Raw genomic sequence first — 24,035 nt, forward strand, 5'->3', positions numbered from 1 at the left:
TCGTTTTCTAAGCACTGTAATTGCAAGACCGTCAAACCTTTGGTGTTTTGAGTAACCAAGGTCTTTGTCACTTGTGTTCGGTTGCAAACACAACCGAAAATTTTTCAGAGACTAAATTCAGAAAGAAAAAATCAAAATTTTTGGTTTATGGGAAAACACCTATCATACAATTTTCATATATAGAAAAATGTTTATCATAGAGTTTTCATACAATTTTCTGTACGTATGGAATTGTATGAAATTGTATGACAAGAAGTTTCTCATATATGAAAACTGTATGATAAGAAGTTTTGGTCAACCCGGGTAGTTTAGACTCTTAGGTACCTTGGAAAAAGCCGGAATTATTTTAACTTTTCTTTTCTATGTTTGATAAATCTTGATAAATCTTCAAGATTCTTCAAGATCTTTGCAAGATTTTCAAGATGACTGGACCTGGGTATATGCATGTATTATTTTTGACAACCATTTTTGTATAAAATATGCATTTCAAAAATGTCAATATTTAAGTGGGTTTTTCATTTTCGCGCGTTCGTATTTGTATTACGCACTGTATATATAATACCCACGTAAAAAATTTTAAATAAATATATTTTCTGAAAATTGTTTCAAGCTATTGAAAATAGGGACGCCAAAGTTGAATTTCTAAATATCGAAATAGGGGAGGAAATAGTTTAAAAGATCCGACCAAATTACTTTTCTTATTTTCTTAGCTCCCCTAAATCAACTAAAAAAGACTCTGTTTTAGCCAAACTTTTTGCGCCGCAGGCATGTTTTTGGAAAAACATGCCAAAAAGGCGTTTTTAGGCGTAAAAGAGGCGTAAGGCGCTCTCGCCTCAAAATAGTATGTATTCGAGCTAAATACGCCGGTAGAAAAATTTAAGGGTCAGCCAGTCGAAAATGGAGCTCTTATAATAGTAATAGTACCAAAGGGGGGACCCTTTGGGTAGTCATGGGATCGAATCCCTGAAAGAAAAAGGGCACCCCCTTAAATCGGCTACTGTTTCATATGAACTCAATGATCACTCACTGATTTTTTAATCATTTTGTATTTCGAAAATTTTTTAAGCAAATTAAATTGATAGATAATCTTCGGACAACCTGGGCTGTTTTCATTTAAACTTACATCGCATTTATCTGCCAAGCGTGCAAAAGAATCTTGAATAGAACTAGTCCATTTAAAACCAGACTGAACTGTTTTTTTTGAGACGTTGAATTTCTGCTAAGCTTTGGTGTATCTCACCTAGGTCTCATTGAAGGTTGACTTCCGTTTTCTTTCTTGTACGCTTCAAGGTTGGGAAGCAGCTGATCATACATCGCAGGCGTGAACTTAGACGACTCATCAAATAGCCTAAAAAAAGAATGGAGACCGAATCAAACGCAGCAATTTGCCAACTTTAACCTATCATCAAACAATTTCGTCCTTATGTACATAAAATCAAAAGTCAAAAGGTTCAGTCTTTGAAGTCGAAAGATATTTTAGACGCAAAAATTAGGATTCGAGGAGAGCTGTGAAAATCACGCTAGTGGATCTTTAAGGGAAGCATTTTTTCAACATCTCACGTTTCTTCATTTTCTGTATTTTTGCATTTAATTGTCTGAAGAAATAAATTCTTTCTTTCTTTCTTTCGTACATTTTCATTTTTTTCGAATAATCCACAGGATCCGCTGATTATAATATGCTTGCAAAGCAGACAAAAAATTAGTCTTTTCATTTTGCTGAAAAAATTAAACTCATTCCGGTGTCAGTTTATTTCAAGATTAATTTTAGCTTATCAGTCACAAGAAAACAGAGATTTTCAGACCAGTTTTTTCTCGATAGCGAAAAAAAAGTTTTCTTAAAAAAAGAATATGGGAACCCCACGGACGCTCGAGGCAAGACAACCCCTCGCCCAGACTATCTTTTTGAGGCAGTTAAAGTCCTACCGCAAAAAGACCCAAACTGTGACATAGTTACTTTCCACTCTTTCCTGATTGGTGGGAATAAAAAATAGCTTCAAGAAAGTGTCAAAAAAAATTGAAGTAAAAAAGAATGCAAAAGTGGTTTCAACAGACTTGTTGTATTGAGTGAGTTACCTGATGAGGGTCCATTTGTCGTGACTGTTGGGTTTGAGACATCGACTGGCCGAGTAGCACTGCCAGTTCTTGTCTTCAGCCTTCAAGTACTCCACAAAAGGCGCAGTCACCTGAATACAAAACATGTCATTTGTTGCTTCTGTTTGAAGTTTAGCAGTATTTTGCGTGTTGTTGGCTTTTGTTAACAAACAACTTTGAATTTTTGTGCATTGATGAAGCCTTTTGATCTGAGATTTTTTCTGGAAAAAAAAGAGTTTCACACTGAATTTGGCTAAAAATTTTTTTTGGCATGAAGTCCTAAATTTAAACTTCTGATATGAAACAGAATCTGGACAGACATTTACAAGCCGTTCTGTAATGCAAAAATAAGAGCGAATTTCTGAAACTTATGGTTGCAATTAAAGATATCTTAAAAAGTTTTTCATAGAAAAAAGATAAAACTCGTAGAAAACATGATATATAGACCATCCAATAACATATTTTTTGGCGTGTCTGTACAAAACAGTCCCATACAAAACAGTCCAATACAAAACAGTCTGGAAAAGTATGAAAATGAACATTAAAAAAACATCCAAAACAAAACAGTCCGAAAAACAGTCCCAAGTAATAATTGCTTTAACAACCCGGCAGGCCGAGAATTGCCCTTTGTTCAACAAACATAATGAACAAAATAGTGACCACCGCAGTCGCGCCAACGTGTTGCGAGCCTGCCTGCCAACAGAGGGTAGGACTTAATACAAAATTTGGAGCCGGTTATCGGGACTGTTTTGCATTGGACTGTTTTGTAAATGCACCTTTTTTGGACAAATTAGCAAACGTGGTCAATTTAGATTTAAATTTGAGTCTGTTAACTTTACCTCTTACGCTACTCGATGATAGAAACGCTGGTAGATAGCGTGCAATAGTTATCCCCCATTTGCAAAAGTAATCCAAGGAAAAAGCTACTAAAAACTGCCCGTAACAAAGTCGAAGTTTTTCTGGAGAAAAACCAGTCCGAGCTCAAATATTTTTTCACTTCTTTCGAAAGTTGGAAGAATAATTTTCATTCGATATTCACAGAGTGTAGAATATCCAGCATCATACCTCAAACATTCTCAAGAACAATTCTCTTCAATTTGCAAAAAGTATCTGAAACACCTGGTAGTCAACTCATAATTCAAAATGATAGGAAAAATTCTTTGTTTAAAGGACACTAAAATCAGCTCTGAATCTTCAATATTTAGTAATTGACACCCATTTTAAAGCACTAGACACATAAATTCAAATTTTTGAAAAAGCGAACTGAGAACAATTCATAGAAAAATAGTGGTGCATACGACTTGCGTGTACAAATTATGGTTGATGTAAACACAACCTCGAAAATGTTAATTAAATTTTTTGACAATCAGTTTAAAATTGATCGAAAATTATGCCATGCAGTTTTCTATCTAATGGCACTTTTTATCAAAAAAAAAGATAAAAACAATTTTTTAAGGGCTGCATTTATGAGGTTTCTCGCAGCAGAAATTAGTTGGTTTGCAAAAATTAGTTGGTTTTGGAATTATAATTCTCGCCAAAAAAACGTTACAAAAATGTTCAAATTGTTCAATGAGGTAGGAGTTTGCTTGGAAAACAGAAAGCTGAAGAAAAAAAATGCACGTGAATGTAAAGTTAATGCCAACCGCCAAACCTTCAGTAGTCAACAAGGATAATCGATTGATATGCAAGTAGCACAGAATTTTCCGGCCACAATGAGTTAAATAAAAAAGTTTAATTTGTTTAGAGCCTTTTTCATTTTTTCTTCATTTCCTGTGGATATGTTTGGAAAACGCAATTGAATCAGGAAAAACTACATTTGAGATGTTATTAGCGAAAATAAACCAACAGTTGAATTAGAAGTGAATTTAAATTGGGCTTCACTAAATTAAGTATCACCAAGTTGGTCGGAAAATTGAAATAATTCCGAACAGATTTTCTCGTCACTGAGGCCTTTTTTCGAAATCCGAATCACGGCCGAAATGGCTTAAATGCGATACGGATACCACACTTGACTACCCACTAGCCCTCTTTGAGATAGTTAAAGTCCGTCAAAGACACTCCACGCCATAGTTCTTTCCAGTCACTTTCAGTTACGTGGTCGGAACAACAACTTCTGCAAGATAGATTTATTACACTGCACTGACCTTGGCAGTGACCCTGACACTTCCCATGTCCGTGCCCTCCCTCGGCGTCTGGAATGAGTTGCCGGGCCACATGACACTGTGGAAGTTAGTCAGTCTCCCGTTGATGAACTCTGCTATCCTCACCCACTCTCTCCTTCTCGGCTCCTCCCTCGTTTGTAAGTTCTGCACTTCAAAACTGAAAGTAGCCAGGTCTCCGGAAGAAGTGAACACCCGTTTGTTGTCGGCTGTAGTCGCGTTTTTTAAACGACTGAAGCAGAAAAAGTGGTTTAACCGAAAAAAATGTCTATAATTTAAAAAAGTACATCATTTTAATCGATTTTTCTTTTGAATCATTATACTTTTGTTTATCAATTTTGCTTTTATATTTCTTGCAGTTATAACTTGGTCGGAGCATTATTGTAAGATGGCGTGAACTCACTCGTAGAACTCTGCACTGCTCCTCTTCACATTTAGGTTGGGCTGGCAGTTGTTGGGAAGATTGTCCCTCTGCAGATGTCTCCTCCCCTCCCCCTCCATCTCATTCAGTGCCTGTTGGATTAACTGGACAGCCTTCTGCATCTTTTCACTCTCCGTCTCCGTCTCCACGAAGCGCACTGTAAAATATTATTTCAATTTATTTTTGTAATTATACTTTTTAAAGATTCAAAACGACAATGTTGAGCTTCTTTTATAAAATTGTCTATGCTCAAAATATGGCGCAGAAAAGCGAAAACAACTCGAATTTTATTGAACAAGTTGACCTTTTAGTTGGTCTTGATTGATTTTCCGAGTTCTCCCAAAACCTCCATTACTGTTTTCGCTTACTTCAAACATGTTTGTACTTGTACCTGAAAGTATTCCATCTGGCAAGGAGTTCATTTTCTCTTGGGAAAGTGAGAACTTATTCTGCAGTTCATCTGTGAGCATCCACGCATAACCGTACGACAGAATCCCAAGGTCATCCGCCTTGTCAATCACTGTCGAGGCCTCGTCAACCTCAGTGTGCACGATGAACACCTGGATAGAATAACTCTGATTGGAAAAAGTTATGTTAAATAAGAATGAACATGTTTTACAATACGCATCTAGCTTCAGATTTTTTTTCCGAACGTGTCTTCCCAATTAAAGTATTTCATTCAGCTAGTTTTTACCCTGAAATTATACTGTTTATTTGTCATAAACCAAATTATGTAATGTTATGTTTTCAAATACGTCATTGAAACATTTCTCGAAAGCCTTCTTGATTTTTATAAAAAATTAAACGGCAAAAAAATCTAGCCCATATAACACAGAAAGAAAGGCAATTTTGCACAAAGAGTCAGTTTGGTGATGGCTGAAGAATTTATCTCATATATTCTTCTTGACAAATTATGCCATATGACAAAATATCCCATCGGAATTTTTCGCATGCAAAGAGGCTGTCTGTACCTTGTATCCGTTGTTGCGAAGCTCCTTCAGCGTCAGTGACACATTCGTGTGGTCTTGCGCATCCACTTTTGACACCTAGGAGAAAACGAAAGATTGAACAAACAAATAACACAAAATTCAAATAAGCTATTCTTCAATGTCACCGAAGAGTCTCTTTCAAAAACTATCGTACTTCATACTTTTTTTAAAGTTTGCAATAAAAAATTTTAGATTATGCGTTCTTTTTCATCGCATTTGCCGCCTCAAACCAGCTAGAAAAAGTTACGGTAAATTATTCTGAAAACAAAAGTTCATTTAGTTTACTTCAATTAAATCCATAATCAAAAAAGAAGATAGCTCGGTTCCAGGCTTGAAAAAAAGTACAAAAATTGATTGAATTAAAATGGTAAAATATCAACGAGAAAGGATTATGGTGGATATCCGACCTTATGGTGAATATTCGACCTTGAATATCCGACCTTTCGATTTAGAGGCGGAAACGTAACCCTTGAGAAGCTGAAACGTAACCCCCCTTTTGCGGGGGGGGGGGGGGGTTGACTAAGTTGTGAAAAAGTACCCGTAGTTTCCACTGGCTCCTCTCTAATGGCGAGTAGATGGTCTGTTTCTGAAGTGCGTCTATGAAGCCGTCGTTGATGACGTCATAGGTGGTGATGACTGCAAAGGAGAACAGACCGTACTTGCGGAAGAACTCGATCATGGGCTGAGACTGCACAGAGAGCGGCGCCACCAGTCGCAGGAACATCGGGTGGGTGCCCTGGAGAGAGAGAGAAAAAAAACAAATTCAAACAACTTTTTTGCAAAAATGTTGGTTGCTGTCGTTGTAGCACATGAGGTCCGGCCACCTATGATAACAAACTTAAAAGTAAAAAATGTACAAGAAAATCTAATGTTTTCTATGCATTTTGAGGCTTATTAATTGGTTATCTCTATAATTTAAATTTACAGTTTCAATTTGCTCCTACCACAAGAGAAAATAAAAGAATATGAAGATGGCTGGTTTTTTTCACGCAATTTTCAGTGCCTGAAAACACAACGTCATTTGATCAATTGGGGTGGTATCAATTTTAAAAGCTGTCACTCGTAATTCGTTTCGTTATCAGTATCAGTAAAGGTTATTGAAAAACTTTATAACCCATCTTACACTATAAATTATTCAAAAACTTTATATCCCATCTTACACTATAAATTTGTGAGTTTAAGTATTTTTTGTTTTTTTTTGCTTGATTGCTGTTTCAAAGAACACAAAAAAAATTCATTCATTCTTCAAGCATTCGTCTAATTTTTTCCGAAAAAAGGCCGTATTCAAATTTAATTTTTTGTTTTGCCAGTAAAGTAGAATATGTTTTTTAAAATACTGTATCACCTGATTTACATTTTGTGTGATTAGATATTTCGACTAGATATATATGTAGGCACACAATTTGATGTTTGTAGATCACTGGAATCCAGAGACAAGTCTGTGAACATGCTCCAACGTATAAGTGGATTCCACTAACAAAATTTGCGTGAATATCTCGCAAAATAACCGCAACGGGAGTTTTTTTTCGTTATATTAGTTTTAACGTGCATTCGCAACGAGCGAGTATAGCTATTTTTTTCCGTAACCTGCAGTTGTAAACGCATTCCGCACAACTCTCCGGATTCCGCTTACAATTTGCGGATTCAGCTTACAATCTGCGGACTCCGCTTGTAACTTGCGGACTCCCCTCACAGATGAGGACTTCACAACAAGGTTATTTTTCTATACACGTATTATTCTTTGTTTGTTGATTCCACAAATTTCTTCGGATTTGGAAAATTTTAATGCGGATTCCGCAAAACTTGTTGTGGATTATGCTAATTTGCTTTTTTAGGAGCTTTTTGAACAAAATCAAGATTCAGCTATTCGTTTGTGGAATCCGAAACAACAAAGACGATGAAAGAAAGCTTTTGCCGATTCTACGAAAAGACCGTTCTCAGCCTGTTGCGGAATCTGCTAACCGCTCACAAAAAGCAGTTTGGCTCGTTATGATGTATCAGCGTAGAATTAGCAATGATTGAATGACGATTTTCAGATCAAATATTGAGCAATTTTCTGCAGGAAATTATCAATAACTCATCGATTAATTTTGTTAAACTTGCAAGCTTTTTTGCTTTTTGAATGATCTGATGATTTCTAAAGTTATAACTTCTATAATATTTTTTCCTGATATTTTCCGATGATATTTGGGTAGATCGAAAGTATAAGAATCACTTTAATGGGAATGAATTGGAGCCAAAACTTATCTTCTAATGATGTAATACCAATTAAGGCACTTAGCAAAGTGGTAGGGAGTTTACACTCTGAACGTCGAAGTGCATGATCGATATCCTGCCATGGCAAAGATAGTGTGTGAGGACGAGCTCTCACTTGAACTTTACATTAATGTCTACTACAGCTTAACCAATTTTAGCTGCAATAGTGGTACTACGTGAAAATTCTAAGCGAAGAAAAAACGGCCTTGAAACGCAAAAAAAGCTTCGCTCATAAAAATAACTTAGTATGAAATGAGAGAAAATAGAGACAAGCCTGTTAAAGCTCAATGATAACTGCTCTGCAATTCACAGGAACCACAGTTGTTATGATTATGATCATGATTATTGAGTTGGTATATCTACTCTTGCCATAAGAAGTAACAAATTATGTTTTGAAAGTTTTCATCCTTTCTGCTTCAAGAGCCCGTAAATCAAGAAAAAATTAAAAAGATCTCCCAAAGCTCCTGGTTTGCCATGAACACAATTTTTCTCATTTAATTTTCAAATTTTTGGAACATAGTCAGTTTTGAAGGTTATTTGAAAAAAGTGTGGTTAATACAGTAAATTTTCAAAATGAAATTATTTTTGTTGAAAGAACGTTTCAACCGATGAGTTATTCTGTGGGCTTGTTTTACTGTAGCAGATTTAATTATCTCAGATAATCATCTCAGTTGACTAAAATAACTTTGTTTAAAAAAAATTACAAAAAAAAATATAAAACTCTTGATTGTTTTTGATTGATTTGTTTTAGTTTTTGAAAAATAATATTTCTATGTCATGTTTGATAACATTTGTTTTAATTTTCCTGACATGGTAAAAAGGATTAGCTAAACTCAAGGAATGAATTTACCTTTCGTAAAAATTATTCCAAATATTTGACTCGTTTGATTCGTTGGCTCTCATTTTACATTTGATCTTTTATTGATGATTATGAGTTTTGTCTGTTACAAAAAATGCATGTTTTGAGTGTATCAAGCTTCAAAATTAAAAACTGATAAGATTGCTGGAAAATGATATATACACGTTTTGCCAATAACAACTTGTTTTGGTTAAGAACCTGAAAAAGAAACGTTCAGTTTTTAATTTTGAAGTTTGAAACATGCATTTCAAAACATGCATTTTTCGAAACGTGCATTCAAACGTGCATTCAAACGTGCATTTCGAAACATGCATTCAAAACATGCATTTTTTGTAACAGACAAAAATCATAATCATCACTATAGGATCAAATGTCATTTGAGAGCCAAAGAATCAATTGAGTCAATTAGTTAGAATAATTTTTACAAAAGCTAATTTCATTCCTTGATTTTAGCTTTTAATCCTTTTTACCACGTCAGGGATTTTAAAACAAATGTTATCCAACATGACATACAAATAATGTTTTTTTAATATTGCAGTTTTGAAAAACAGTGTTTAATATTGCAATTGTTTTAGCAATTTTTCGATAAGGCCGAATGATATTGAAATCTCAACAAACTTAAACAACACTGCTCGTATCAGGGCGAAGCCCTGAATGTTCCGACTGCCTTTTATGGTTTATGGAGCAGTTATGACATAAATATCATTAACAAATTTATTTTAAAAAAACCCATCCCGAGCACAAATATTCCGTTACTTTCGTATCGAAAGTCGGAACAACAACTTGTAAGCAGTTTGAACTAGAACAAACATTTGTTATTTTCGGTTGACATAATAATAAATAATATGGGAGAACTTAATTCACCCTACTTTGAACTTATCCTTATATGAAAAAAATAGTTTACCACCAATTTAATTATCCAGAGTAAAAATAGAACGATCCGTGAATATTTTTGTGGGGCCAAATTAGCAGAAGTTATTGCTGTAGTTTGATGTTTTCAGAAGAGTGCCCACTATTTACTGTTTGTTTACTTTCAGACTTTTATAACGCCTTTTTCTGTCGAATATTTGGAACTCTGACTGTTTTATTACCCCATACAGACTATATATTTAACAATCAATAAACGAGAAGAAGTTATTCGGTAATTTATATTTCCACACCTTCGCCCGCAGATATTTAGATTGAGGGGTTGAAACGAACAAAGATTAAACGAAAAACTCAGAGGAGCGAATAGGAAAGAAGGTTGCTTTGACTTCAAAAAAACTGCTCCAAGATCTTTTTGAGCCTTAAAAATTTTATAATTCAATCGAAAATTTGAGAAAGTAAACAAGAATCCATCCAGCAATCTCAAGATAGTTTTTTTTGTTATCGAATTTAATAAAATTTGGGAACATTGACTTCTGTTTTTAGCCATTACTTTCAAAGTTTTCATAGATTGCCTAATTTTGCTTGCCTTCTTCCCGCCTTCAAGAAAATACCTGAAAATAAAACTTTACAACAGACTTCGATGAATATTTTGATTCTCCAAAATTTAAGATTTTTGAATTGACCTCTGCATGACCCATGTTTTGACCCAGTTTAAATAATGACACTATTTTCTCTCGATTGTTTTAAATTGTTCAAAAAGCGACACTGACTTTAAAATGCCGCGTGAAGTTTTCATGTGGAATAACTTCGTTAAATAGGGATTTAAATTTGCAGTTGAAGTCACACAAATTCAAAGCTAATTCTTTTCCCGTCCATTAAAGAGTAGCGGACCACAATCTGATCACAAACATCTTACTTCAGCGGAATTATTTCACGTATTGGCATGCTCACGACGCATTTCAGGTTTTCCTTCAGCGTGAATTTCCTTACAGCCCAATTATGAACACTTCGTTAAGTTGGATTAACCTAAAACTAGCCTCGAAATTTGAGCCTTGATCCAATACGTCAACGTGAAAACAATCTACCACTATTACAACCCAGAAATAATCGGTAAAACCGGACAAATGGTGAAAAGTTAAGCTTTTATGGCATGTCCAGTTGATACCTAGAGCTTGTATCAATACAATAGAACTTGTATTAGCTTGACTCACTGGCTTTCAAAAAAATACTCGACTAAATAGTCATCAGGGTGGAAAAAAACTTCAGATGGATCGTAAAAAATTTTAATGACATTATTTAAAAGTGATAAAAGCGCACATTGGGCAGTTGCAGCCATTGAAATTGCGATTTTTAATGGAAAAGCAATTATTCCCGGCGGGCTAGTTCCTGTAGAAGCGTGAATGAACATTTTTCCCGCCCATTGGAAGTGCGAAATTGATCTGAAAGCGGCCAGGAGTTGTAAGGGCGAATTTAATAGGCTTTACTAAGTAAATACTTGATTTCTGGCCAATTTAAATAGCACTTGCCCTTAGCGAAGGTGTTAAAATACCTGTCTTGGGGGACGAATTAGCCGGCTAGATTGACGCGCGGTAGCTAGCTACTTACGCGCAATTTAGAGGATTAAGCAAATCACAGACAGAAAATGAGGTCAACGAATAGCTCAGCTGAAGCGAAATGACCGGTTGCTAAAATCAGGTTAGGGTTGAAAAAACCAATTGACCAAGAGCTAAAATCAGCACGTCCTCATTCCATTTAAGCTTCGCGAGATTAAAATGGCAAATTAGTCAGATCAATTAAGCAGGACGGAGGTTGGAGACTTGCACAAAAAATTACGACCAAGCTGTCTAGCATTCACGGATAAGATTCTATCAAAACGTGTCTGATTTGCATAATATCCATTAAGCAATTGCTCGTAATAGTTTATTGTGATACTTGAAAGTGAGTTCCAGACTGGGCTTTTTTAAGATGATTATTTATAAAATTTAATTTGATGAATTTGGACCTATACTGGAAACAATTTATTATTAAGATTAGTTCCACGACCTCTAAAGAATGTTTTGTTTAGTTTTTCAGGCGTAGGAGACTGCTTGTATCAGGACAAAGCCCTGGCTGTTTCGGATGTCCTTTAGGTTTTATGGAGCAGCTTTGTTAAAATTGGTTGAAATATAGCTTACGAATTGATGAAATTTCAATAAAACTCTTTTCTTTTATTTTTTTGGAAAGTTTTCTCCTCACATGCAAGGTAAAAATATAAACTACTGCTTTGTTAACTTTTATCAGAGTTTTTCTGGTAAAACTTGTTTTGCGCAATTTGAATCAAAAATTTTACCTCCAAAATGGGTAAATTTGACTTTTTTAATTAATCAAACGTTGCCCAGTGAATTATTGAGCAAGTTATACCAAATCGAGTTTCTCACAGAGCCCAAGAAAATCAAAGCTCGGATGGGAAAATCTGCAAACAATTAAAAAAACTTTTTGAAGCTAAGATTTTGAGTTTTATACAGTAAAAATTACAATTTTTGCCATCAATCGAAAATACAACCTCTGACACAGATGTTTGGAGATTTTAATTTCTAGATGTAGGTTTAACTTTACCCTTGTTAGACAGTGTAAGACGCCCGATTGATATAACTTGCTTATCAGTTCACTCGGTAGTTTTAGCGTAACTTTTGATTAACCAAAATTTTTTTTTGTGGCCTAATTTTTTCTCCAAATTTTGCAAAATTAGTTGAACCACAATAAATCTGATAAAATGTTAAGCAAGATTGTTATTTCCAATTTTAATCAGTCTTAGCTCAAATTAAAATAAAAAATGATTGAAGTTTCCAATCTTATTCATTTTGACCAAAAAACTTTAATCAGCGCATTTTCAGTTAAAACTTTCTTCAACTAGTTTTTTCAATTTCCAACTCTTTTGTTGCAATGATAGCTAGGGTCAAAACATTTTATGCTAGTAAAAAAGCAACACCAGGGAATTTTAATTAGCATAATGCTAGTAATTAGGAATATAAAAACCATCACAAAAAATGGCATACAAATTTGACTTTGAAAACGTACCTCAAAATCTTAAAATTGGCTGCCACTAACTCCTTAAACAAGGATGCACAGAAACTCAATAAGCCAGTTTTTGTTTTTGTCTAAATCAAAAATTTATCGAAATATATGTGATCTCCTGTTTCCACATTTTGTTTTTCCACATCGCTACTCATATTTGCAAAAACAACACTTATGTTTTGCTCATTACAATTTTCTAATAGATTAAAATTTGTTTTAATTTTTTTGTCATGTTTTTTTGAGTTTGTCGTTTTTTAAAAGCCAGCTATCCTTCCTGTTTTTGCGTTTGCTTTTTAAAAATGACAAAATCTTGTGAACTCGCAATTGTTAGGAGCTTTTTTCGAGTTGGGATTGACAACATAAAATTTGTTATCAATTTTCTCTAAATTTTTTGCGCTTTAGATGATTTCATACTTTTTATTAATTAAGAATTATTCCAAGTCAATTAAAGCAAGAAAAAAGATATTTTTTGTAGCTAGTAAAAGAAGCGTATTTTAGGCATCCAAGAAAAGAAGACACAAAAATGTTTACCTTTTTTCACAGAATTTTTTCGGAAAATTTAACATTCTAAGAATTATGGGTCAGCCTAAAAAATATAATTTTAACAATTTCAACAGTGTATAATAGCTAATTTCGCACTAGTCTTCGTTCTTAGGAGCATAGTCTTCGTTCGTAGAAAATTTGGATTATTTTGATGTTTCGTTGGGAGTGAATGGGTTGAAATTAGGCTTCTGTAGTTGGTACAAAAATAGCTGAAACACTTTTCAAACTATTGGAATAAGGTTAGGGCTACTTTCTTGCATTCGTTTTCAGTAGCAAAAAATGAGAACTAAGACTAAAAAGAAAAAAATAGGACTTCTTTTTCTCGACACTTTTCACCGCTTTCATTGGGCTTTTTATTGATCTTGATTTTGACAAAGTGTGTGTGAGTGGGCTTGTATTTGCTCCCAGCTGGTATGCGTGCGTATCTCGTGTTTGAGGCGTGGGTTTGATTGATTGCAAGAGACTCAACTGACCTTGAAAGAGTAGACCCATCGTCTGTCTGACAAACTGATGAGTGGAATGTACATCTGGGAGGCGACCATGGTCAGGAAGGACACTATCTCGTGGTCACACACTGCCAGCACAGCTATCGTGTTCGCCGAGATGCGACTGTTTGGACGACAGTAGTACTGCATCACCTAAATTCACTATACTCTAGGACCTAATTGCAGACAGTTTTGGTAAACTAGGGGTCTCTATGAGGTTTTGAAGTGCTCAAAAAACAATTTAGTCAACCTAATAAACCCCCTCCTAGATATCCTTCTGGCCTTGGTATTGACTCTTTTCTGATCATTTTGGAACCCGTGCGTTGTCTATAGTTGATGGCAACTTTATGGCAAAATCGTAGATCTTGAATCAAAATTTAATGAGACTTATTTTTCCGTTTGAAAATCACAGAAATTTTTTTGCGCAGTTAAAAAGACTATTTAGACGATCAGTTTTGTTGACAATCTTTGACGAACAATTTGTATTTTTCAAAAACTTTTGGATTAAAAAAGCAGAATTTTATGGCATGAAAAAATACAGAGGTTAACAACGATCGAGTTGTTTGTTGTAGTCTCTGATTTTTTTTGTCGATTTCTAGTTTTCAACTGAGCACTTAATTTTATTGCAGTTGGAACGCAATTAGAACACAAAACAAGAAAAAAAAATTTTCATGAGTTAATCTGTCACTTTTGTTTATGTTTTTTTTTCAATTCAATGAAAAATTTCAGTAACGTCAGGATCAAATGTAGGCATTGAGAGAGTTTTTCTCGACACCCCGAGGCAATTCTTTTTGAATTTCTTCGACATCAATTTAATCACAATGGAAAGCGTTTTAAGCGATAGATCGCTTGGCATTTGTTTCTGATACTATTACCATCTGTCATTGGTTCGACTATTGAAAACGGCGAAGAAATCTGATTTCAGTTTTTTCCACGCACTGTCAGGTACCACAAATAATCATCCTAACGAGTCGAGCGCTCTAATGGATTCAAGTTTTTTCAGTCGTGAATTATGCAACATTCGAAAATTGAATAATCTGTTAAATATTTGATTTTTGATCTAATTTCGAACAAAGAAAGTGAACTTGAGCAGGCTCATTTTGTTTTTCAAACAAGAGCATTTACCGCAAACAATTATTGAAATGGTTGGAGTGTGGTGTATCATAATGAAGCCCTTTCACCCCTGATTTGATCGAATTTTGAAAATTTTTTAAAGAATTGTTCCATTTTGAGAAAAATGTTGGCCCAGTTTGCCATTTTTACTGTGACTGCCAAATATTCCGAAGTTTTAGGCGTTCGCCAGATCATATTTGTCTCAGCACTCACAAAAAATTGACACAAATTTGAAAAAAAAAATTCTAATGTTTTTTTTTAAATGTGGTCGGAACATTCTGTGTTACTCGCACAGCAACCAGCTATCCTTGATTTTTTTGGTTTATGTTTAAGAGTTGAAAAATGAGAAAAAAAGAACAGATTTTCCTAAAACAGTAAATTTGGCACATGTTTATGATGAAGCAACGTTCACTTGAACCAATTGGTTCGACACTTGGCACACAATCAGTCATTAGAGTACGTTTGGATCGGCATGAAAAAACCTTTTACAGAGGGCGCTGAGAATAAAAACTACAAACGCCTTAGCGGTATCATTATGTCTTTAAATTCAAGAGCTGTTTTTTTTTGCTAAACGTTTTCAAGATGCCATTAAGTCAATTAACACAACATTGAAGAGTATCAATTGAGTTTTAAAATTTTTTTTGTCAAAACCACTCTCAAAAAGTGAGCAAAAATTATGGCAAGTGTGAATTTTTTCAAGCATTTTAGGTGCCTCAAAATGCATCAATGTGATTGCGAGAAAACGTGGTAGCATTTCAAACATGATTCGAAATCCAAACAAAAATAGTTTCTCTCAATGTCAAGAAAGTTGGTCTGATTTCATGAAAATCACAATAAGTCACCGCTGAACTGAGTGTATGTGATGGTTTAGGGGAAAACTGTATTTGTCATTTACTTTGTTTTGGCTAAGAAAATATCGTGTTGCCCTAGTTAGTATATGTCTAATTTTAACCAGATAACCAAAAATTGGACAAATACATTCAATAATTTCAACATTTCATAATTATACTTTTGCAATATTTCTTGTTTTATTTTTCAATATTAGTAAAATCTTTTTGTTTTTCTTATGAACTTTGTTGCCCTATTTATCAATTGAAAAATTAAAAGTTTTAGTTTGGATGAAGTTTCGTACTATTTTTCTAGAATGAAAAGAATCAATCATTTTTTTCTGTTTTCCTTTTTTCTGTTGGAGCAAACAGGAATTTTTAAAGATGGCTAAAAATTTTTTGTATTAAACTAAATACTAGTAGCGATTGGTTGAAGATCAAACAAAAAGAGAAAAATTATGAAGAACATTGAAAATGATTACTAGAAAGCCTTAAATTAAAAAAGCTAAGGAAAATTTTTCTCGGAACTGAAAAACATTTTCGGGATATTCCAGTGCAGCGTGCAGCTGGAATTAGCATTTTAAGGGCTTCTATCGATTGTTTCACTCTATCCTATACCGAATGTGTTACTTCATGTTAATTGAATTTAGGAGGAAAAAAACACCTTTGAATAAGTACTCCAGTAAAAAAAAATATTATTACTGAAGGCAACAGAAACAGTCATATCAAATACCGGAGAAAAACTCAAAAAAATCATTAGAGATTAGAACTGTTTCTAAAATTATTACCAATATTATTACCAAAAAATAGCTTGTATATCACAGCAAAGCCATGCGTTTTCCGAAGGTCTAACTGGTCTCAAATTGATTTTGGTAAAAATTTTTTGATAAAGCATTAAATTTGAAGTGTTTTTAAAAATGGTTGATAAAATTTGAGTTGCAGAGGGAACTCATATAACCAATTAGCTTACTATTTTGCAAATTTCAAAGCACCAGAACGCTTCTAAAACAGTTGCTGATTGTGAAATTGTTTTTTACATTTGAGCTCGTGGGAGAAAATATCTTCATCGGGATAAAATGTCATATCTAATCTTAAATCGCTGAAGTTAGACTGAAACAAACACCCCATTAAGCTAACGTATTCCCTACTTTTTTAAAAGTTCAGAAATAAACTTATGCATACTATGTGAAAGTCATTCATTCCACATTCAACGTGAAACACTTTCTTACCATACAATTTTTTGAAAATTAATTCTGGAAATGATCTCACGATAACACTTCGACTGAATTGCAACCATGGCATTGAAAAAAAAACGAAAGTTAGACTGCAATTGATAGATAATATTATCAATCAAATCAGCATAGTAATGTTTAGAAGCTTCCAAGAAAGGCTTGAGATTCGCAATTTTTTTCTAGGCTGCAGAAAAAAGTGTTTCTGCAACGGTCTCTCTGCACAGCAGTGAAAAAATAGCTGAAGTTTCATACCTCGTAAGGATTCACACTGTCGTACATGACCTCACTTGACCCGTACTTTTCCAAGGTCACAGCCGACTGACTCGCTATACTCGAGTCCTCCAGATTGTCCAGCGCATCTTCATAACTAGTGTACACTTCGTAATGACTCCGGTTGAATATGCCGGCTACTTTGAAAGTGTACTTCGTATCGAAGTCGTCTTTGCCCAGTCGGCTCGACCCGAGAACCAGTGATGAGAGTGGAAAGATTAGCAAGAAGTAAGCCGAGATCACTACTAGAATCTTATGTAAATTCGCGACTCTTAGGTCAAAAAATTTCACCTTCATTTTTCAAACAAAGTAAAGAAGATTGTTTTGAAGATTATATTTTAGTTTAACTTAGTAATAATTTTTATATTGAACTAATCTAAATCGCGAGTAGCAACTTTTTTCAAGAATTGTTAACCATGAATATGTAGTATCTGTCTTTTTCATCAGAATAAATTTGTAAATGAGCTATAATGGTAAAATATGTAAGTGTACAACAAGAATAAATTGTTCAGGGAGTAAAGTTTCATCTTTTTTGAAGATGAATTTCAGAATAAAGTCGCGCCTGGTTGCACCATAAGTAATCTACAACATTGGCTCGAATTATTCCACCCTTCCTTCTAATGTTTATTCGTCTAATTCCGGTGTAATTTGATAATAAAACAAATCATTTTATGAACTTCAGCTGATTTTCACCGCAACATTTGTGCGCGCGGGAGAACAAAAATTCATTAAGGCTTTTTTTGGGTGCGATAAAAACACAGCAGATAATTCTGCCAATTTAGCCGCGGGTTTATACTAAAATGAACAAAGCACAAAAAATACACCAACAAAAGTTCGCTGGAGCTGTGCGCTTTTTTGTTGAATATTTATTTGCAGAGAAAATATTGGATGAAAAATTTAAAAATAACCTCTAAGTCTGTGTATCGCAAGTAACTGTAACGGAATACTATTAAATGATGGCCACTCTGAACTTCGGTCGATTTAGTTCGCAAGTGAGACGTGTCTGTTATCTGGATGGTAAGTAATGGTAACCTGGTTATAATACCTCATTTTAGTTGTCATCTGGTCAATAAATCGATGCCGTCATTGCGCAATAAAAGTTCAGTCATCTTCCTCAGCGCATGCTAAATACTAAAACCAAAAAATAAATATTGAGTGTTTTTAAGGCGTCGTTTTTTTTTCAATACGCACTCTTAATAAGTTTAAGTAAAATGTGCACTTAAAATGGAAAGCTCCACATTTTGCTCCAAAACACAAAGCAATAAAATTTGGTTTCAGTTGGCGTGAAAAACTAATAGAGCGATATAAAAACGCGTTTAACAATGCACGAGATTTTTGTATGTTTAATCAAAAAGTGATGAAAAAGGGAAAAATGAGAGAAAGTTCAATTTGATAATGAAGAATTTTTTTGTTAAAAACATTGAAGGACGAATAAACATAACTTGGTTATTATAAACGGTTAATGCAAAAAAGTTATGGAGCCAATTTGAGGTATTTTGTTGTCTGTTACGGGAACGTTTCTGAAACTGTTTGTCTTTGATTGTCAAAATTTAAATTATGTCGAGAATAGTCGACTCAATCAAACCACGAAGAAAATTGTTGTAGTGTAAAATTTCAGCTTTCAAAACAATTTCCGAGCCTTGTTCAAAAGACATTTGAAGACCGCCATTTCGATGTTAAAAGGTTCCACTGAGTTAGGTTTAATTGGCCTTTCGCCCAAAAACAGCCAATGTCAGAAATTGGGTGGCAGCGTTGACTCAAGTTGCTGCTTAATTAGGGCCTTATTTTGGCATTAGGCTGTTTGTCTGGTGCAGACATGAAATTGCTGGACAATATTTTCGAACAAACTCCACCCCTTTATTCTAATCAGTTTGATCTGGAAAAGTTTATACGAGGAATGAAAACCAATAAAAATTCAACCTTTTCTCTTTACCATATAAGCGGCGTAACTTGAGATTATTATCATTACAACGCTATGTAAATTAGACAATTTTTGGGGATATTCACAACCTGTTCTGAAAATTATTCTGCATAAACTGCCATAATCTGTTTTGATAATCGAACAGTTTTTTCGGGCTCGGTTGTAAAGTAGTTCAGAAAATGTGATCAAATTAATTTGATCTGGATTATTTGGATCAAAAGTTATAGCTACAGCCGTGTATCTGTGCTTTCGCTTTTATAAATTTAGAACGGGAAATCTTTATTATTTTTTGGTTTAACTGGCTTTGAAATTGGCGTTGGTGAAATAATCCGGGCTAAATAAACCTGGCATGGGCGATTTAGTTTTGAATTTTAGACGCCCTTTGTTGAATGTTTATGCATACATCGGCGACTGCTTTATTCTGCTGATTTACTATTTGATTGGGTTAAAGAAAAAGAGATGGAACAGACAGGTTGAGATCTCAAAGGTCGAAATGTGAAAGGTTGTTTTTCTCATCTAGTTGATTTTTTGAGGGTTGCGGTTATTTTGAAAAATGTGTTTTTACTTAAAAAGATGGACACCGCGTTTTTATTATACCCTAATTCGTTTAATAAAAAAATCTCGCTCCCATTAATACAGCGCCCACCTTCTGTACCCTTTTAAAGCGTGATTGAACATTAACTAAGGTCCAACGACTAAAAATACCTCAAAGCGTAATACACAAAGCAAAACAAAATCTGCAACCGATGTGTCATAAAATATTAATGCAGTTACGGGTAATGTAAATTTTTGATTTTTGTTGACTCAGAGATCATAAAAACTACAAAATAAACAAAACTGCTCGTATCAGGGCGAAGCCCTGAATGTTCCGACTGCCTTTTAAGTTTTATGGAGCAGTAATAACAAAAAAATTAAATGTAATAAAACAAAATAAAAATTTTTTTTCTAAAATTTCAAATTTTTTTTTTAAATCATCCCCCACACGTCATAATAAGTACTAAGTGATAAATTTTGCTCCTATTAACAACTCAATTATGGCATAGAAGCTTCCTTGAACCAATTTGGAACGATTTCTAAGACGGATTAAATCTCGCTTACGCGTTAATAGCGCGAAATATATCGCGCGTTAATTGTCCCAAATTGGCCAAAATGGCAATCTTTGAACCCCCATAACTTTACGAAAAATGATGAAAGGTGAAATATCTTTTCAAATTTAAGCTCAGGACAACAAAACCTTTTGAATGATATAAAAAAAAATTTTGTCAAAAAAGGCTAGTTAAAAAGTCGAAATTTGTCTGAAGAAAAAAAAACCCACCCCGAGCACAAATTTTCCGTTACTTTTGTATCGAAAGTCGGAACAAATACCATGCAAAATTAGTTTCCTGAATTTCAAAATCATGCTATCATCCCAGTCCACACATTAGCTTAAAACAAATGTTTCCGCGGAGAGAAAAAATTTGTCGAGAGCGACAATTGGTCCGAAATATAAACAAGACTGCTCGTATCAAGGCGAAGCCCTGAATATTCCGACTGCCTTTTAAGGTTTTATGGTGCAGTAATAACATTATAAAATTAATTGTAATAAAATAAAATGAAATTTTGTTTTCTAAAATTTGAAATTTTTTATGAAAATCATCCCCCCACACGCCATTTGTACAAATGGATAGAGTTCGCTCATTGTAACAAATCAATTATGGCAATTAAGTTTCTTTCAACCGATTTGTAACAATTTTTAAGAGGGATTAAATCTCGCTTACGCGTTAATAGCGTGAAATATAACGCGCGCGTTAACTGTCCCAAATTGGCCGAAATGGCGATCTTTAAACCCCCATAACTTTACGAACAATGATCACAGGTGAGATATTTTTTCAAATTTAAGCTCAGGACAACAAAACTTTTTGAATGATATAAAAAAATTTTGTCAAAAATTGCTAGTTAAAAAGTCGAAATTTGTCTGAAGAAAAAAAAAACCCCACTCCGAGCACAAATATTCCGTTAATTTCGTATCGAAATCCGGAACAAAAAATCGTAGGTTATTGAAACGAAAATTGGTTGAAAATAGGCGTTACAACGTAAAAATGAACTGGTAATTGATTTGGCAAAACTGAGCAACCAATAGGTCATTATTGAGCATAACAATGGCATAACTAATGACAAGACTGCTCGTAGCAGGGCGAAGCCCTGAATGTTCCGACAGCCTTTTAAGGTTTTATGGAGCAGTAATAACATTAAAAAATTAAATGAAAGAAAATAAATTGAAATTTTGTTTTCTAAAATTTGAAATTTTTTATGAAAATCATCCCCCCACACGCCATTTGAAGTACAAATGGATAGAGTTTGCTCATTGTAACAAATCAATTATGGCAATTAAGCTTCTTTCAACCAATTTGGAACGATTTTAAGTTCTCCGCTTGCGCGTTAACAGCGCGAAATATATCGCGCGTTAATTGTCCCAAATTGGCCAAAATGGCAATCTTTAAACCTTCATAACTTTACGAAAATTGATCACAGGTAAAATATCTTTTCAAATTCAAGTTCAGGACAACAATAGGTTTCGAATGATATAAAAAAATTCCCTCAAAAATGGCTCGTTAAAAAGTCGAAATTTGTCTGAAGAAAAAAAAACCACCCCGAGCACAAATATTCCGTTACTTTCGTATCGAAAGTCGGAACAGTAACTGAATCAACATTCGACAAATAGTCATTTTTTGTATATTGGACGAACTGTCGCTTCTCGAACAGTTGGTCAAATATGATAGGTAATTAAGTATCGTCAGATCAATTTGCCATTGCTTTCGCAGTTTTACACTATTTTAAGCCTTCTCCTTGTAGAACGTTTTAGTTGTATAATGTACCATTTGAAGCATAAAATGTATAATAAAAAACACCGCCATTCCGAAAAACAAAAAAGTTTTCAAAATAATCAAGATACTTTTTCAAAAACCGCTGTTGTTATAAATTTTTATGACACGTCCTATGACCGCCAAAACATAACCGGTAGCCATATATGTTGAAACACGGCGTATTGGTGCAATTAAAAAAATACTCGATCTAAGGCATAAGGCTCGTCGAGTGACCGAATGTCGTCTTAGAAAAAATTGAAAAGATAGGTAGCCGCATATTTATGGGGACTCCCGGCCCATCAGGACCCCCTCTCATGAATTCGACCCTCTCGCAGCAAAAAGGATCCCCACTTTAGTACTATTGCACCACAACCTTTTTCAAAAATTAGAAAAATTCTACAAAATACGTTCTTGTATTTTTTTCAAAGAGATAGGAAAATCAAGGAGAAAGAGCTCTCAACAGCTTTAAAATTCAGTATTTTGTTCGGCAGTTTTTTTGTTTGATAATCCTCTGCTCTAGCTGCTCTGTAAAAATATCTAATTCAAATTCGAAGTCTCGATCAAAATGGGGTAAAATCTTGTCTCGACAGAATTTTACGGCATTTTAAATTTGTTTCTGAATTTGAACAGAGCTGATTTTTCAATCTTTAGGTGACATTGATTTTAATTCCAAGAATTACGCAAATGACGGGTTTTTCAACTGCTTTTTAACATGTGATAAAAATTTTGATCCAGAATTTTTCTAATCATTGTTCATGCAATCTTCAGAATACATAATCTTGCATACGATGCGATAGAAAACTGGTCTTATCATGTCGAAAGATCTCATTGAATTTAAGTTTCTATACACTATTAAAATGGAATTCTGATGATTTTTGGTTTGATTGAAAAAGCGCCAATGCGTTGGATTTAATAGGTTAATCAATGAAAAGATGGCGCTTATGTAAACCAAAAGTTAACAAGTTAACTATCTCCATACCTCTATAAGAATGATTGCAAGTGATCGTTTGTTAGGAATCAATGCCCTAGTATTTTTAGAATGCAAATCTTGCAAGATTCTTGCAAAGAAATGTCAGTTTTGTCTCATGGAAAATTATTATCATTTTGAAATTAGATTTAGAATGACTTTTTAGTCGGATTTCAAAAAATGATAATTCGTTTGGGTTTTATAGGTTAGTCAATAAAAAGGCGCATATGTTAGTCTAAAAACAACAAATTGAACGCCAACATATCTCTATAAAATGAAATTAATGCCCCTATTTTATTGGAACGCAAATCGTGCAAAATTCTGCGTCTCACAAAAAACTAATATCAGTTCAAAAATCGACGTTAATTGTTTTTAGTCATTAAAAGGGCACATGATTTTATCTTAAGTGAAACTATCTTAGGAATTTAGTATATATCAAAGACAAAATAATTTTTTTGAAAAGAAGACACGTATAACTTCAGATGCTATAGAAAACAGTAAACTTGAGGCTCAAGAAAGTTAAGCAGTTGCTTGATCAACTTCACAGTGAAATTGCGACTCAGCAGAACTGAGCTCCAGGTGACAAACTTAAAGGTTCCTTCAATAGTTGTTTTTACGACTTTTGAGGAAAAAGAAGGAATAATTGACTCGAGTGGTATTTTTTCTCCAGACAAATTTCGAGTTTTTAAGTAGCCTTCATGTAAAAATTAATGATGTCCGAAAACAAAATTAACAAGACCACTCGTATCATGGCCGAGCTTAGAGTGCTCCGATTGCCTCTTAAGATCTATGGAGTATTGTGTGCATAAGACAACTTGATGACATTTTCAAAAAAAAATTGAAAGTTTTTGAAATTTTTTTTTGAGATTTTTTTTAAGTACAAAGTGATACGTTTTGCGCATTGCAAAGTATTAAATAGACCAAATAGCCTGCCTCAATTCAGTTTAAAACGATTTATAAGACGGATTAAATCTCCGCTTACATATTAATAAGCACTAAATATATCGGGCGTTATTGATCCCGAAACCCAAAAAACCTCTAACTCACCCTAAATCCTAACTTTTTGAAATATAATCACAGATGAAACAATTTTGAGCTCATGACAACAAAGCCTTTCTAATGATTTAATCAAATTCTA

The 24,035-nt window shown here is 34.1% G+C and overlaps 1 protein-coding gene across 1 annotated transcript in view; it reads right to left on the reverse strand.

Annotated features, from left to right (window-relative positions):
- LOC134843851 (glutamate receptor ionotropic, NMDA 3A-like) overlaps nucleotides 1-18,290 on the reverse strand; it is a gene marked incomplete at its 5' end in the record, with an annotated part of 38,899 nt that extends 20,609 nt beyond the window's left edge. Inside the window, 9 exon segments of the mRNA XM_063860158.1 lie at nucleotides 1,241-1,348; nucleotides 2,074-2,183; nucleotides 4,236-4,482; nucleotides 4,654-4,828; nucleotides 5,063-5,231; nucleotides 5,643-5,717; nucleotides 6,199-6,396; nucleotides 13,713-13,877; nucleotides 17,149-18,290. Coding sequence (XP_063716228.1) covers nucleotides 1,241-1,348; nucleotides 2,074-2,183; nucleotides 4,236-4,482; nucleotides 4,654-4,828; nucleotides 5,063-5,231; nucleotides 5,643-5,717; nucleotides 6,199-6,396; nucleotides 13,713-13,877; nucleotides 17,149-17,463 — 1,562 coding nt within the window.
- Between the last annotated feature and the right edge of the window lie 5,745 nt (nucleotides 18,291-24,035).

This window comes from Symsagittifera roscoffensis, chromosome 4 (genome assembly GCF_963678635.1).
Source record: "Symsagittifera roscoffensis chromosome 4, txSymRosc1.1, whole genome shotgun sequence".
Lineage (NCBI taxonomy): Eukaryota > Metazoa > Xenacoelomorpha > Acoela > Convolutidae > Symsagittifera > Symsagittifera roscoffensis.